At 55.1% G+C, this 15,259-nt stretch overlaps 2 protein-coding genes and 1 long non-coding RNA gene across 3 annotated transcripts in view; 2 read left to right on the top strand and 1 right to left on the bottom strand.

Moving 5' to 3' along the window:
• LOC145534149 (uncharacterized) overlaps positions 1 to 15,259 on the bottom strand; it is a 541,812-nt gene that overhangs the window by 349,206 nt on the left and 177,347 nt on the right. The window contains exons 25-26 of the long non-coding RNA XR_014074275.1: positions 9,010 to 9,121; positions 1,367 to 1,478 (exon numbers count right to left, since the gene is read on the bottom strand). This is a non-coding gene — a long non-coding RNA (uncharacterized LOC145534149). The remainder of the gene's footprint in view (positions 1 to 1,366; positions 1,479 to 9,009; positions 9,122 to 15,259) is intronic.
• On the top strand, positions 1,902 to 6,976 carry LOC145533889 (uncharacterized). The gene is made up of 3 exons (XM_081561234.1): positions 1,902 to 5,359; positions 5,759 to 6,071; positions 6,324 to 6,976. Exons 1-3 carry the CDS (start codon positions 5,123 to 5,125, stop codon positions 6,950 to 6,952), a joined length of 1,179 nt encoding a protein of 392 aa, XP_081417360.1. The 5' UTR covers positions 1,902 to 5,122; the 3' UTR covers positions 6,953 to 6,976.
• LOC145533964 (uncharacterized) lies at positions 9,545 to 14,616 on the top strand. The gene is made up of 3 exons (XM_081561318.1): positions 9,545 to 12,999; positions 13,399 to 13,711; positions 13,964 to 14,616. The coding sequence occupies exons 1-3, from the start codon at positions 12,763 to 12,765 to the stop codon at positions 14,590 to 14,592; spliced, it is 1,179 nt and encodes a 392-aa protein (XP_081417444.1). The 5' UTR covers positions 9,545 to 12,762; the 3' UTR covers positions 14,593 to 14,616.

Below are 15,259 nucleotides of genomic sequence, written 5' to 3'. Positions count from 1 at the left end.
GGCCTGACCGCTCCGGGGAAGACACGCACCGACGGAACCCCTTGGGAAACAGCAGTGATAGTCCTCACCGTCGTAAGGGTTTCCTCTGGGGACAACCTGCCCGGGGCACCACACGAGGGAGCAGACCGGCTTCTCTTCCTCTGCCCCCACACCATTCACTCAGGAAGGCAGCTCAGGTGTTCTCATGCCCTGCCTGCCTGCCTGCCTGGCTCATCCGTGAGCTGTGACCACCTACAGGGCAGGACTCCACCTTCTCCTCTCTGTGTACCGTGAATCTGCACAGAGTGGGCTTGCAGAACCTTAGGAGACTTGAGCCATTCCCACTCGAGCCAGAACCCTCCCCAGGAAGGAAAACAGCTGTGGAGTCATTTTGGCCCCAGCACTGGTTCGAAAGCCTGGCGCCTCCTACAGCCTCTACGGTGTGAAGAGGGAGGTCCCTTCTGACAGAGCTTTCCGGGTCTCAGATCTAAGCTGTTGTTTCACTGTCAGCTGTGTCTCTTCCGTTGCAGCCAGGTGGGCCACGCTGCTCCAAAGGAGCTCACAAGCTGAGTTTCAAGGGAGGTATAGAGAGGACAGGGATGGCTACAACGTACTGCAAACTGAGTGAGGGTCCCCACAATCCTCAGCAAAGGTCTGTGGTGTGCAAGTGGGGAGTAGAGGGCCCCCAAGTTCCAAAGGAAGGGAGGTAGTCGGGAGCTAAAGCCCTTGGCCGCTGTGGTAGTAGCTGCAGATGGCAGCTCGTCCACAGTGCACTTCGAATGAGGTCATATGAGCGGGACTCTGGAAATGGCTCCGAAATCGGGAGAAAGGGGTCAGGGTATGTGGGAATCCGGCGGGGGTGGGGGGTGGATGAAGGAAGGTGTCCCTCCTCTCTCCAGTGCAATTTGGTTTGGTGAGTCTCAAAGCTACCAGATGGCACTTCCCAAGTCAGGCCCCCGCAGGAATCAGGGTGGGCTGCGTGCCTCGGCCCCTGCCACAGGGACAAGCCACACCAGTGGCCTCCCTGAGCTCCAATGGCCGGATCTGGGGGTTCTGTCTGGGTGCACACCTCCTTGCTGTGGCCAAGTTCCCCCCTTCTCTGAGCACCAGCTTCATCCTCTCGAATGAGGACATCGATTGCTACCTTGGCACGTTACTCTCTTCATCCTGTGAAGACTCATTAGGCTTATCCTACAATTACTAGCTGGCCCGAAGAGATATCTCCTGAATCCAGATTAAGCTGGAGTCTCCCAGGCTCATCTGGCATGTCTTCCCTGAAGTCTGCCAAAACCCACACCCTTGCATTTCCAGGGACTCCCCTTAGCCAGCTGGGCAGAAAACCCAGCATGGTTCAAACAAGCTGACAGACAAGCGGGAGAGGACTCACGGGCAGACGGCTTCCCTCAGGTCTCGGGTGGAGCTCTGGGACCACAGCAGCAACGGGCCATCCCAGGCCCTGGGCTCAGCAGCGCCCTCATTCTCAGGCCGGCGGCTCTGCCCTGAGGGGAGCAGGAAGGTCACCAACTGCCGCAGGCGGGCCTCACGCCCCTCCCACTGCTGGAGCCTGACCTCCCCCGGCCCCACCCCTTCCCCTACCCCAGCAGGACGACAGCTCGTCTTCCCCTGGCTTCCAACGGGAGGCCCGGCCCTGGCCCCGATTGGGCACTGCCCCAGCCCGGAGCCAATCACAGTGGCCAGGGAGGTGGAACGCACCGATTGGCCAGGGCCAGGTCATGTGACCATACTCCCCAGGAAACTCAAATATTACCAAGGTTCCCTAAGAAACCAATGAACAGAATTATCCAGTAAAGGCAAACCGTGCTTTTTAATGAGGCCAATGTCACAGAAAAAAAAAAATGCTTCACAATGAACTGCTCAAGGAAGCTACTAAATAAACTTTCAGAAACGTTTAGTAGTTTTTTTTTTTTTTTTAATAGGGTGACGGAGAGCTATACCTTTCCCGTCTATGTGAATTTAGGTTTAAACTAGATTTCCCTTGGCTATTATATAAGACAAAAAAGCCCACATCCCCCCCTTTCACTCCCCCCACCCCCAAAAAGTGTTTTAATCTATAGAATTTTTGTGTCCTCAGTTGTGTCTGATTCGCGGCAACTCACGAACTCTACACAGCCAGGCTCTTCCGTCCATGGAATTCAGGGCAATTTTTTCTGTCCCAGTAAATGCCCACCCTGGGTGATCCAAAGGCAAGGGCTCAGAGGCTCCTGAGAGACTAACTCCTTTCAGCTGAGCACAGAGCTGGCTCCTCACTGGGATGCCTGTGGCCTGGGGCTCCCTGAGGGGAGAGCAGCACTCGCCCCACCGTGTGGTCACTGCTGGAAGTGCAGGCTGCTCCTCACTCCCCCTTGACAGTGTCCCTGAGGGCAGAACAGTGTGAATCGAATCAAGGTGGAAATGCAAACTCCAATGCAACCAAACTCCCCACAAGGTCTCTAAAACCACTCAGGAACAGGGAATTGGAAACTGCAGGGGATGACAGGAATGGAGATGGAGACTTGACACCTTACACCGAGTTCACTTCCAGTTATCCCTAGACAAACTTTCCATGAAAACTTGTCACAAATCTCGAAGAACAATGAGCAGAAACCAGACACGTGCTTTGAGTCTTCACACACAAAACTAAAAGCCAGTCCACAAAAAAAAAAAAAAAACCCAGAGAATACAGTGGACTTTGCAAAATCAAAGATATCTACTGTGGGAAAGACCTCATGACAAAAGCAAAAGACAGGTCATACATCGCGAGACGAATGAGTGGAAACACAAAGCTTATCAAGGATGTGTCTCCAAACAGACAAAGAACACCAACGCAACAAGCCTGTGAAAACTAGGGAAAGGTCTGAAGGGACACCAGACTGAGGAAGACACACACAGAGGATCCCGGATGATGTCCAGCACTGAGGGCCTGAAGAAACAACGGTCTAGTTGCACCCCCTCAGGCCTGTGTGACCGTGGATGAGGCCTCTGTTTCCCGGTGGCTCTGAGAGATGGACAGGGAGGAAGGGGAAGAGAAGTCACTTGCATTTCTAATACTCACAGCAAAGTCTTCCAACGAGAAGGGAATTATCACCCCCACTGACAATGCCATTCACTGAAGTGATACCCACCAGTCCATCTAACCCAGAAGGGAAGGATGGACCTGTTCTCACAAAACGGCGAGAGATGGAAGAAGGAAGATCAAGCCCACACCAATCACTGGAAAGAGAAGCTGTGCTCAGGGCTTGAAAGAATTCCTATTGGGAAAATGATGTCACAGCCCCACAAGGCAATCCACAGCTTCGATGCTATTCCTCCCAACATGCCAATGCATTTTCGCACCGAACAAAGAATTGCAAAAGGGGTACGGAGACAGAAAAGAGCCTAAACTGTCAATACAATCCGACGAAAAAGCCCCGATACGGACATCCAAGGTTGTGTGAAAGGAAATTAGACGACCAAACTAGGATCCTCAGGAGAGTATCGGAGAAGGCAATGGCGACCCACTCCAGTACTCTTGCCTGGAAAACGTCCTGGACGGAGGAGCCTGGTAGGCTGCAGGCCATGGGGTCACGCAGAGTCAGACACGACTGAAGTGACTTAGCCGCAGCAGCAGCAGCAGGACAGTATGCTATTGGGAATACAACAACACACACAGATCCAGATCGATGGAATAAAGTGGAGGGTCCAGAAACAAACCCCAGCATCCATGGTCAACTCATCTCTGACACAGAAGGGGAGAATATCCAAATGGGAACAAGAAAGCCTCTTCAATCAATGTCCATGGGAAAACCAGACAGCTACATCTGAAGAACGCTATTGGTTTTGATCTCATACCACCTCAATATAGGGGGAAAACCTCACCCTAAAGACTGATGTCATGAGATAGCTAGAAAGAAGCGTAGGTCAAAGGCTCCTTAACATCAGAGTCTCCTTGCCATTTGCTGGGCGGAGGTCGAAATGGGTCTCTTCAAGTAAGGCAAAGAGGTACACGAAGTACACCCATGGGTTTCCATCCAATGGAACCTCTTCACAACAGAGAAGCTAAGCATTCACAAATGCAAAAGATAGGAAACAGAACATGAGAGACTCCTTGCAAGTGGTGTATCTGAGAAGGGGTTCATATGGAAAGAGACGAAGAATGCACAGCACTCAGATTCCAAGAAACAACACCACCACCACCCTTGACCCTTCCCCCATGACCAACTCCGACCTAAAGCCTTTCTCTCCCTCTAACCTATCCCTAAAACATAACCCTCATCTAATCATATACATGTGCATCCCTAGCATCCATCCATCCACACACGAGAGAGAAAGAGGAAGACACAGACGGAACTGAGAAAGGAAAAGAGAGGGACACAGCCAGAGAGAGACACGGAACCAAAGAGAGGAAAGGAGTCGACGGTCCAGACTTTTCCTCAATCTGCCTCGAAGGTAGAAGCAATGACAGCGCCCTTCCACCCCAGAAGGGGGAAAAGGACGGAAGGTTTGGAGAGGAAAAGACAAGAACGCAGGGAGCCATTAGAAGCTCAGCCACCCGCAGAAGCCGAGCTGGGACACTTGAACAGAATCTCAATGGAAACAGAGGAGCAGAAAGTTGGCTACTCTTTTCTATAAGAGAGGGAGACCTTCGAGTCTTCCTTTCGGTCCTCCAACTTGGATGCGGGGTCTCAAAACAGTCAGGAGGGGGAGTGCCTTTTCCTGGGTACCACGGCACATCCAGGCCTCGTTCTGCCCCATTCTGTGCTGTGTCAGCCCTGGATGGAATCTTTCTTTCTGAAGTCTCAGCGCACAAGCTCCACGTGATATCGGCCCCAGGTGGAAAGGCATGGAGCTGCTCGTAGGCCGACAGACCTAGGAAGCAGATGGGAGAATGACCACCACTCTGCAGATGGAGAGACTGGGGCAACCCTGAGGGGCATATGCTTGTCCAGGGCCACACCACTTATGAGAAGAAGGAGCCTGGTCTGAGAGCAGTGGGGTCCTCGGAGCTCAGGCCCTGGCTGAACCCAGGCCTCCCCAGGGCTGTGGGCTGGGCTGTGTGGGTGTCACTGTGCCTGCACATGGCCTAAGGGGGGTGGTCGAGCAGTCAGAAACCCAGAGATTCCCTTGGGAAGTTTTGGGGAAGGGACCTCAGCACGAACCCCAGGAGATGATGTCACCTGCCGGCAACAGAACCCAACAGAACCCGCAGCCCGGGTATCCAGGCCTCCAGAGCGGAGAGGAGCCCCCAGCCAGTTCACTGGCTGCCAGGATGTTCTGCTGTTTGCCCCTGCCCAGAGGCCGGGGCCTCAGGAGTGCTCACAGGCAGTGTGCGCGGGCACCCTGTCGACGTTGGCTCAGGACACCCCCGAGAGGCCTCTGGCCCTTTGCCCGGAGAAACAGAAAGGTAACACGGGGAGCCCCAGGACGGACCAGGCCGCCTCTCCCATGCCACCCGGAAACACCGGGTCCTTTGCCTGTGTGTGTGGATGCGGGTTTCTTGGGGTGTGTCTCCCTCAAGGAAGCCCAGGCGGATGTGGGGTCAGAAGCCTGCGGACAAGTTGTGTCCACACCCCAGGGGAGAGCAGGCTGGGCGGGATGGGGAGAGTGCGGGCAGCGGCGGCCGCCCAGGCGGACCTCACACCCTCAGGTGGGACTCTTTCCTCCCGGGTGGGGATCTGAGCAGACACACGTCTCTGACCCTTCTGGGAAGAGAAGTTCGAGCAGGCAGAAGCAGCGGCTCCACTGCCCAGGCCCAGCTCGGAAAACTCCTAGCATGGCTGGCTGACGGTCACTGTCGTTGCAGAGCTTCCCACGTGATGAGGCCGAGGACGGGGACACCCCATCCACCTCCCGGAGGGAGGGGTCGGAGCACCACCCCCCCGCCCGTGAGGCCCAGTGCAGGCTCCAGGTGAGCGTGCCCACGGAGGCATCAGCCCCACCGGGGGAGAAGCGGAGGCGGGGAAGGCCTGCTGCCGAGACACCGCCCAGGATACACCCGGCGGCCCAGTCTGAGGCTGCCACGGAGCTCAGCACACCCGGCTCCGACCCAGAGTCCCGAGAACCCCGGCCTCTGAGGCAGCAGGAGGACCTGGAGCCCAGCACGCCAGAGCACAGAGGTGAGGACGCTGGGGCTGGTGCACGGGAGTGTGTGGGGAGGGGGTGCTGAGCTACACAGGGACGAGTCCCCGAAAGCTGCTGCTGGGCCTGCAGCAAGCGCTGGCCTCACACCCCCCGCCCCCCATCTTGCACACTTCAGTCCCAAAAGACATCCGACGCTGGGTATTCTTTGGGAATCTCTTGGAAGCTTTCTGTCCCGGGAGACGCACATGCCAAGGCTGGCCTGTGGGCAAACTTTGCTTCTCCCCCAGCTCTAGCACTGGCCTCCAACTGGAACCAGGCTCCGCTTCCCAGACCTGTCCCTACAGAGGTGCTGGCTCCAGGTGCAGGACCCAGGGATCCACCGAGGGCAGATGGAGAACCGAGACTTGCCCTCGCAGAGACACCAGGCCAGCTGGGTACTGGCCAGCACACCGGGCAGATCGGATCTCCATGCCTGCAGGACCCCCAGCCCCAGGCACTGATGTCCCACCCCCTCAGCCAGAACCTCCACCTCCACGTGCACCTCTACCTGCTCGGGCTCTGGCAGGAGAACCCGAGGCAGAGGAGGAGTCACCGCCTCGGCAGGGAGAGCCTGCCCTGGCTCCCGCGCAACACCCAGACGCCCACGATGACTCACCCACCCCTGCAGGGAGAACGAGCCCCCGCTCTGGACAGACACCCAGAGCCCTTGCCGGAAACACCACGTCCAGGGGAGCGGTCGGCTCTGCAGCCTCCATCCCCGTCTGCTCACCGTGGACGCTGGCAACTCGGTCTGCCCCCAGGGGACATGGAGTTCCTTTCCCCTGAACTGCTTTGCATTTGCTTTGTTTCCACCTTTCTGGTGATGTTTTATTTTTTGTATGGTTTCCTGTACTTTTGTTGGTTAAGTTGGGATTAGTAAACTTTTTCATCATTGTTGCAATTTGGGAACACTGTTGTGTAACTCTGGTGATACTGTGTTACCATCACCACTTTGTAGTTTCAGACCCGTTTGATCTTTACGCCCCACCCCCCCAACAAAGCCTGGATTCAAGGCAAGCACGCCCTGTTCATCCCTTCCCCCGATCCTGAACACAATTTCATCCTTTCTTTGTGCATTCCTTCCTATATTCTTGGTGTCCCCAATCAATGACTCTCAGTGAAATGACTGAAGGAGTGTTTTTTGGACTCTCCAACTACTGTAAGACTCCATTGGAGAGTTCTCATTTGTATGTCATTTGAACTAGCCTTTGATATCTGAAAGGACGGTGTACGTCCTTTCAAGATACCATGTGCCAAACGAAGCCCTTTTGGCAACTGCCATCATTATCTCCAGGCAGGCATTGCTGTGTCAAGGGTGACATCTCAGCCAGAAGGCAGAGGCTGAGCTCGTCTTGTTGCACCAGCTCCCAAAAGAAGCCAAGAAAGGGAGCTGGGACAACAAACCACCCCAACACCCAGGAAAGCGTTCTTCATGACAGAAGGCTAGAAAATGACCCAACATCCTTGTGGCCCAGAACCCCTCTAGAAAATCACTGTTCCATAAAAAAGAGAAACACATGGGAAGTTCCAAGGAGAGGCAATGCCCATGGCCCGTGTACTTGAGAGACGGCCTGACCGCTCCGGGGAAGACACGCACCGACGGAACCCCTTGGGAAACAGCAGTGATAGTCCTCACCGTCGTAAGGGTTTCCTCTGGGGACAACCTGCCCGGGGCACCACACGAGGGAGCAGACCGGCTTCTCTTCCTCTGCCCCCACACCATTCACTCATGAAGGCAGCTCAGGTGTTCTCATGCCCTGCCTGCCTGCCTGCCTGGCTCATCCGTGAGCTGTGACCACCTACAGGGCAGGACTCCACCTTCTCCTCTCTGTGTACCGTGAATCTGCACAGAGTGGGCTTGCAGAACCTTAGGAGACTTGAGCCATTCCCACTCGAGCCAGAACCCTCCCCAGGAAGGAAAACAGCTGTGGAGTCATTTTGGCCCCAGCACTGGTTCGAAAGCCTGGCGCCTCCTACAGCCTCTACGGTGTGAAGAGGGAGGTCCCTTCTGACAGAGCTTTCCGGGTCTCAGATCTAAGCTGTTGTTTCACTGTCAGCTGTGTCTCTTCCGTTGCAGCCAGGTGGGCCACGCTGCTCCAAAGGAGCTCACAAGCTGAGTTTCAAGGGAGGTATAGAGAGGACAGGGATGGCTACAACGTACTGCAAACTGAGTGAGGGTCCCCACAATCCTCAGCAAAGGTCTGTGGTGTGCAAGTGGGGAGTAGAGGGCCCCCAAGTTCCAAAGGAAGGGAGGTAGTCGGGAGCTAAAGCCCTTGGCCGCTGTGGTAGTAGCTGCAGATGGCAGCTCGTCCACAGTGCACTTCGAATGAGGTCATATGAGCGGGACTCTGGAAATGGCTCCGAAATCGGGAGAAAGGGGTCAGGGTATGTGGGAATCCGGCGGGGGTGGGGGGTGGATGAAGGAAGGTGTCCCTCCTCTCTCCAGTGCAATTTGGTTTGGTGAGTCTCAAAGCTACCAGATGGCACTTCCCAAGTCAGGCCCCCGCAGGAATCAGGGTGGGCTGCGTGCCTCGGCCCCTGCCACAGGGACAAGCCACACCAGTGGCCTCCCTGAGCTCCAATGGCCGGATCTGGGGGTTCTGTCTGGGTGCACACCTCCTTGCTGTGGCCAAGTTCCCCCCTTCTCTGAGCACCAGCTTCATCCTCTCGAATGAGGACATCGATTGCTACCTTGGCACGTTACTCTCTTCATCCTGTGAAGACTCATTAGGCTTATCCTACAATTACTAGCTGGCCCGAAGAGATATCTCCTGAATCCAGATTAAGCTGGAGTCTCCCAGGCTCATCTGGCATGTCTTCCCTGAAGTCTGCCAAAACCCACACCCTTGCATTTCCAGGGACTCCCCTTAGCCAGCTGGGCAGAAAACCCAGCATGGTTCAAACAAGCTGACAGACAAGCGGGAGAGGACTCACGGGCAGACGGCTTCCCTCAGGTCTCGGGTGGAGCTCTGGGACCACAGCAGCAACGGGCCATCCCAGGCCCTGGGCTCAGCAGCGCCCTCATTCTCAGGCCGGCGGCTCTGCCCTGAGGGGAGCAGGAAGGTCACCAACTGCCGCAGGCGGGCCTCACGCCCCTCCCACTGCTGGAGCCTGACCTCCCCCGGCCCCACCCCTTCCCCTACCCCAGCAGGACGACAGCTCGTCTTCCCCTGGCTTCCAACGGGAGGCCCGGCCCTGGCCCCGATTGGGCACTGCCCCAGCCCGGAGCCAATCACAGTGGCCAGGGAGGTGGAACGCACCGATTGGCCAGGGCCAGGTCATGTGACCATACTCCCCAGGAAACTCAAATATTACCAAGGTTCCCTAAGAAACCAATGAACAGAATTATCCAGTAAAGGCAAACCGTGCTTTTTAATGAGGCCAATGTCACAGAAAAAAAAAAATGCTTCACAATGAACTGCTCAAGGAAGCTACTAAATAAACTTTCAGAAACGTTTAGTAGTTTTTTTTTTTTTTTTAATAGGGTGACGGAGAGCTATACCTTTCCCGTCTATGTGAATTTAGGTTTAAACTAGATTTCCCTTGGCTATTATATAAGACAAAAAAGCCCACATCCCCCCCTTTCACTCCCCCCACCCCCAAAAAGTGTTTTAATCTATAGAAATTTTGTGTCCTCAGTTGTGTCTGATTCGCGGCAACTCACGAACTCTACACAGCCAGGCTCTTCCGTCCATGGAATTCAGGGCAATTTTTTCTGTCCCAGTAAATGCCCACCCTGGGTGATCCAAAGGCAAGGGCTCAGAGGCTCCTGAGAGACTAACTCCTTTCAGCTGAGCACAGAGCTGGCTCCTCACTGGGATGCCTGTGGCCTGGGGCTCCCTGAGGGGAGAGCAGCACTCGCCCCACCGTGTGGTCACTGCTGGAAGTGCAGGCTGCTCCTCACTCCCCCTTGACAGTGTCCCTGAGGGCAGAACAGTGTGAATCGAATCAAGGTGGAAATGCAAACTCCAATGCAACCAAACTCCCCACAAGGTCTCTAAAACCACTCAGGAACAGGGAATTGGAAACTGCAGGGGATGACAGGAATGGAGATGGAGACTTGACACCTTACACCGAGTTCACTTCCAGTTATCCCTAGACAAACTTTCCATGAAAACTTGTCACAAATCTCGAAGAACAATGAGCAGAAACCAGACACGTGCTTTGAGTCTTCACACACAAAACTAAAAGCCAGTCCACAAAAAAAAAAAAACCCAGAGAATACAGTGGACTTTGCAAAATCAAAGATATCTACTGTGGGAAAGACCTCATGACAAAAGCAAAAGACAGGTCATACATCGCGAGACGAATGAGTGGAAACACAAAGCTTATCAAGGATGTGTCTCCAAACAGACAAAGAACACCAACGCAACAAGCCTGTGAAAACTAGGGAAAGGTCTGAAGGGACACCAGACTGAGGAAGACACACACAGAGGATCCCGGATGATGTCCAGCACTGAGGGCCTGAAGAAACAACGGTCTAGTTGCACCCCCTCAGGCCTGTGTGACCGTGGATGAGGCCTCTGTTTCCCGGTGGCTCTGAGAGATGGACAGGGAGGAAGGGGAAGAGAAGTCACTTGCATTTCTAATACTCACAGCAAAGTCTTCCAACGAGAAGGGAATTATCACCCCCACTGACAATGCCATTCACTGAAGTGATACCCACCAGTCCATCTAACCCAGAAGGGAAGGATGGACCTGTTCTCACAAAACGGCGAGAGATGGAAGAAGGAAGATCAAGCCCACACCAATCACTGGAAAGAGAAGCTGTGCTCAGGGCTTGAAAGAATTCCTATTGGGAAAATGATGTCACAGCCCCACAAGGCAATCCACAGCTTCGATGCTATTCCTCCCAACATGCCAATGCATTTTCGCACCGAACAAAGAATTGCAAAAGGGGTACGGAGACAGAAAAGAGCCTAAACTGTCAATACAATCCGACGAAAAAGCCCCGATACGGACATCCAAGGTTGTGTGAAAGGAAATTAGACGACCAAACTAGGATCCTCAGGAGAGTATCGGAGAAGGCAATGGCGACCCACTCCAGTACTCTTGCCTGGAAAACGTCCTGGACGGAGGAGCCTGGTAGGCTGCAGGCCATGGGGTCACGCAGAGTCAGACACGACTGAAGTGACTTAGCCGCAGCAGCAGCAGCAGGACAGTATGCTATTGGGAATACAACAACACACACAGATCCAGATCGATGGAATAAAGTGGAGGGTCCAGAAACAAACCCCAGCATCCATGGTCAACTCATCTCTGACACAGAAGGGGAGAATATCCAAATGGGAACAAGAAAGCCTCTTCAATCAATGTCCATGGGAAAACCAGACAGCTACATCTGAAGAACGCTATTGGTTTTGATCTCATACCACCTCAATATAGGGGGAAAACCTCACCCTAAAGACTGATGTCATGAGATAGCTAGAAAGAAGCGTAGGTCAAAGGCTCCTTAACATCAGAGTCTCCTTGCCATTTGCTGGGCGGAGGTCGAAATGGGTCTCTTCAAGTAAGGCAAAGAGGTACACGAAGTACACCCATGGGTTTCCATCCAATGGAACCTCTTCACAACAGAGAAGCTAAGCATTCACAAATGCAAAAGATAGGAAACAGAACATGAGAGACTCCTTGCAAGTGGTGTATCTGAGAAGGGGTTCATATGGAAAGAGACGAAGAATGCACAGCACTCAGATTCCAAGAAACAACACCACCACCACCCTTGACCCTTCCCCCATGACCAACTCCGACCTAAAGCCTTTCTCTCCCTCTAACCTATCCCTAAAACATAACCCTCATCTAATCATATACATGTGCATCCCTAGCATCCATCCATCCACACACGAGAGAGAAAGAGGAAGACACAGACGGAACTGAGAAAGGAAAAGAGAGGGACACAGCCAGAGAGAGACACGGAACCAAAGAGAGGAAAGGAGTCGACGGTCCAGACTTTTCCTCAATCTGCCTCGAAGGTAGAAGCAATGACAGCGCCCTTCCACCCCAGAAGGGGGAAAAGGACGGAAGGTTTGGAGAGGAAAAGACAAGAACGCAGGGAGCCATTAGAAGCTCAGCCACCCGCAGAAGCCGAGCTGGGACACTTGAACAGAATCTCAATGGAAACAGAGGAGCAGAAAGTTGGCTACTCTTTTCTATAAGAGAGGGAGACCTTCGAGTCTTCCTTTCGGTCCTCCAACTTGGATGCGGGGTCTCAAAACAGTCAGGAGGGGGAGTGCCTTTTCCTGGGTACCACGGCACATCCAGGCCTCGTTCTGCCCCATTCTGTGCTGTGTCAGCCCTGGATGGAATCTTTCTTTCTGAAGTCTCAGCGCACAAGCTCCACGTGATATCGGCCCCAGGTGGAAAGGCATGGAGCTGCTCGTAGGCCGACAGACCTAGGAAGCAGATGGGAGAATGACCACCACTCTGCAGATGGAGAGACTGGGGCAACCCTGAGGGGCATATGCTTGTCCAGGGCCACACCACTTATGAGAAGAAGGAGCCTGGTCTGAGAGCAGTGGGGTCCTCGGAGCTCAGGCCCTGGCTGAACCCAGGCCTCCCCAGGGCTGTGGGCTGGGCTGTGTGGGTGTCACTGTGCCTGCACATGGCCTAAGGGGGGTGGTCGAGCAGTCAGAAACCCAGAGATTCCCTTGGGAAGTTTTGGGGAAGGGACCTCAGCACGAACCCCAGGAGATGATGTCACCTGCCGGCAACAGAACCCAACAGAACCCGCAGCCCGGGTATCCAGGCCTCCAGAGCGGAGAGGAGCCCCCAGCCAGTTCACTGGCTGCCAGGATGTTCTGCTGTTTGCCCCTGCCCAGAGGCCGGGGCCTCAGGAGTGCTCACAGGCAGTGTGCGCGGGCACCCTGTCGACGTTGGCTCAGGACACCCCCGAGAGGCCTCTGGCCCTTTGCCCGGAGAAACAGAAAGGTAACACGGGGAGCCCCAGGACGGACCAGGCCGCCTCTCCCATGCCACCCGGAAACACCGGGTCCTTTGCCTGTGTGTGTGGATGCGGGTTTCTTGGGGTGTGTCTCCCTCAAGGAAGCCCAGGCGGATGTGGGGTCAGAAGCCTGCGGACAAGTTGTGTCCACACCCCAGGGGAGAGCAGGCTGGGCGGGATGGGGAGAGTGCGGGCAGCGGCGGCCGCCCAGGCGGACCTCACACCCTCAGGTGGGACTCTTTCCTCCCGGGTGGGGATCTGAGCAGACACACGTCTCTGACCCTTCTGGGAAGAGAAGTTCGAGCAGGCAGAAGCAGCGGCTCCACTGCCCAGGCCCAGCTCGGAAAACTCCTAGCATGGCTGGCTGACGGTCACTGTCGTTGCAGAGCTTCCCACGTGATGAGGCCGAGGACGGGGACACCCCATCCACCTCCCGGAGGGAGGGGTCGGAGCACCACCCCCCCGCCCGTGAGGCCCAGTGCAGGCTCCAGGTGAGCGTGCCCACGGAGGCATCAGCCCCACCGGGGGAGAAGCGGAGGCGGGGAAGGCCTGCTGCCGAGACACCGCCCAGGATACACCCGGCGGCCCAGTCTGAGGCTGCCACGGAGCTCAGCACACCCGGCTCCGACCCAGAGTCCCGAGAACCCCGGCCTCTGAGGCAGCAGGAGGACCTGGAGCCCAGCACGCCAGAGCACAGAGGTGAGGACGCTGGGGCTGGTGCACGGGAGTGTGTGGGGAGGGGGTGCTGAGCTACACAGGGACGAGTCCCCGAAAGCTGCTGCTGGGCCTGCAGCAAGCGCTGGCCTCACACCCCCCGCCCCCCATCTTGCACACTTCAGTCCCAAAAGACATCCGACGCTGGGTATTCTTTGGGAATCTCTTGGAAGCTTTCTGTCCCGGGAGACGCACATGCCAAGGCTGGCCTGTGGGCAAACTTTGCTTCTCCCCCAGCTCTAGCACTGGCCTCCAACTGGAACCAGGCTCCGCTTCCCAGACCTGTCCCTACAGAGGTGCTGGCTCCAGGTGCAGGACCCAGGGATCCACCGAGGGCAGATGGAGAACCGAGACTTGCCCTCGCAGAGACACCAGGCCAGCTGGGTACTGGCCAGCACACCGGGCAGATCGGATCTCCATGCCTGCAGGACCCCCAGCCCCAGGCACTGATGTCCCACCCCCTCAGCCAGAACCTCCACCTCCACGTGCACCTCTACCTGCTCGGGCTCTGGCAGGAGAACCCGAGGCAGAGGAGGAGTCACCGCCTCGGCAGGGAGAGCCTGCCCTGGCTCCCGCGCAACACCCAGACGCCCACGATGACTCACCCACCCCTGCAGGGAGAACGAGCCCCCGCTCTGGACAGACACCCAGAGCCCTTGCCGGAAACACCACGTCCAGGGGAGCGGTCGGCTCTGCAGCCTCCATCCCCGTCTGCTCACCGTGGACGCTGGCAACTCGGTCTGCCCCCAGGGGACATGGAGTTCCTTTCCCCTGAACTGCTTTGCATTTGGTTTGTTTCCACCTTTCTGGTGATGTTTTATTTTTTGTATGGTTTCCTGTACTTTTGTTGGTTAAGTTGGGATTAGTAAACTTTTTCATCATTGTTGCAATTTGGGAACACTGTTGTGTAACTCTGGTGATACTGTGTTACCATCACCACTTTGTAGTTTCAGACCCGTTTGATCTTTACGCCCCACCCCCCCAACAAAGCCTGGATTCAAGGCAAGCACGCCCTGTTCATCCCTTCCCCCGATCCTGAACACAATTTCATCCTTTCTTTGTGCATTCCTTCCTATATTCTTGGTGTCCCCAATCAATGACTCTCAGTGAAATGACTGAAGGAGTGTTTTTTGGACTCTCCAACTACTGTAAGACTCCATTGGAGAGTTCTCATTTGTATGTCATTTGAACTAGCCTTTGATATCTGAAAGGACGGTGTACGTCCTTTCAAGATACCATGTGCCAAACGAAGCCCTTTTGGCAACTGCCATCATTATCTCCAGGCAGGCATTGCTGTGTCAAGGGTGACATCTCAGCCAGAAGGCAGAGGCTGAGCTCGTCTTGTTGCACCAGCTCCCAAAAGAAGCCAAGAAAGGGAGCTGGGACAACAAACCACCCCAACACCCAGGAAAGCGTTCTTCATGACAGAAGGCTAGAAAATGACCCAACATCCTTGTGGCCCAGAACCCCTCTAGAAAATCACTGTTCCATAAAAAAGAGAAACACATGGGAAGTTCCAAGGAGAGGCAATGC

The sequence above is a fragment of the Giraffa tippelskirchi genome, chromosome 14, assembly GCF_054371585.1.
Source record: "Giraffa tippelskirchi isolate mGirTip1 chromosome 14, T2T-mGirTip1v1.2.pri, whole genome shotgun sequence".
NCBI lineage: Eukaryota > Metazoa > Chordata > Mammalia > Artiodactyla > Giraffidae > Giraffa > Giraffa tippelskirchi.
Note: the sequence above shows the minus strand (reverse complement) of the source record. Positions and strands in the feature narration are given on the sequence as shown.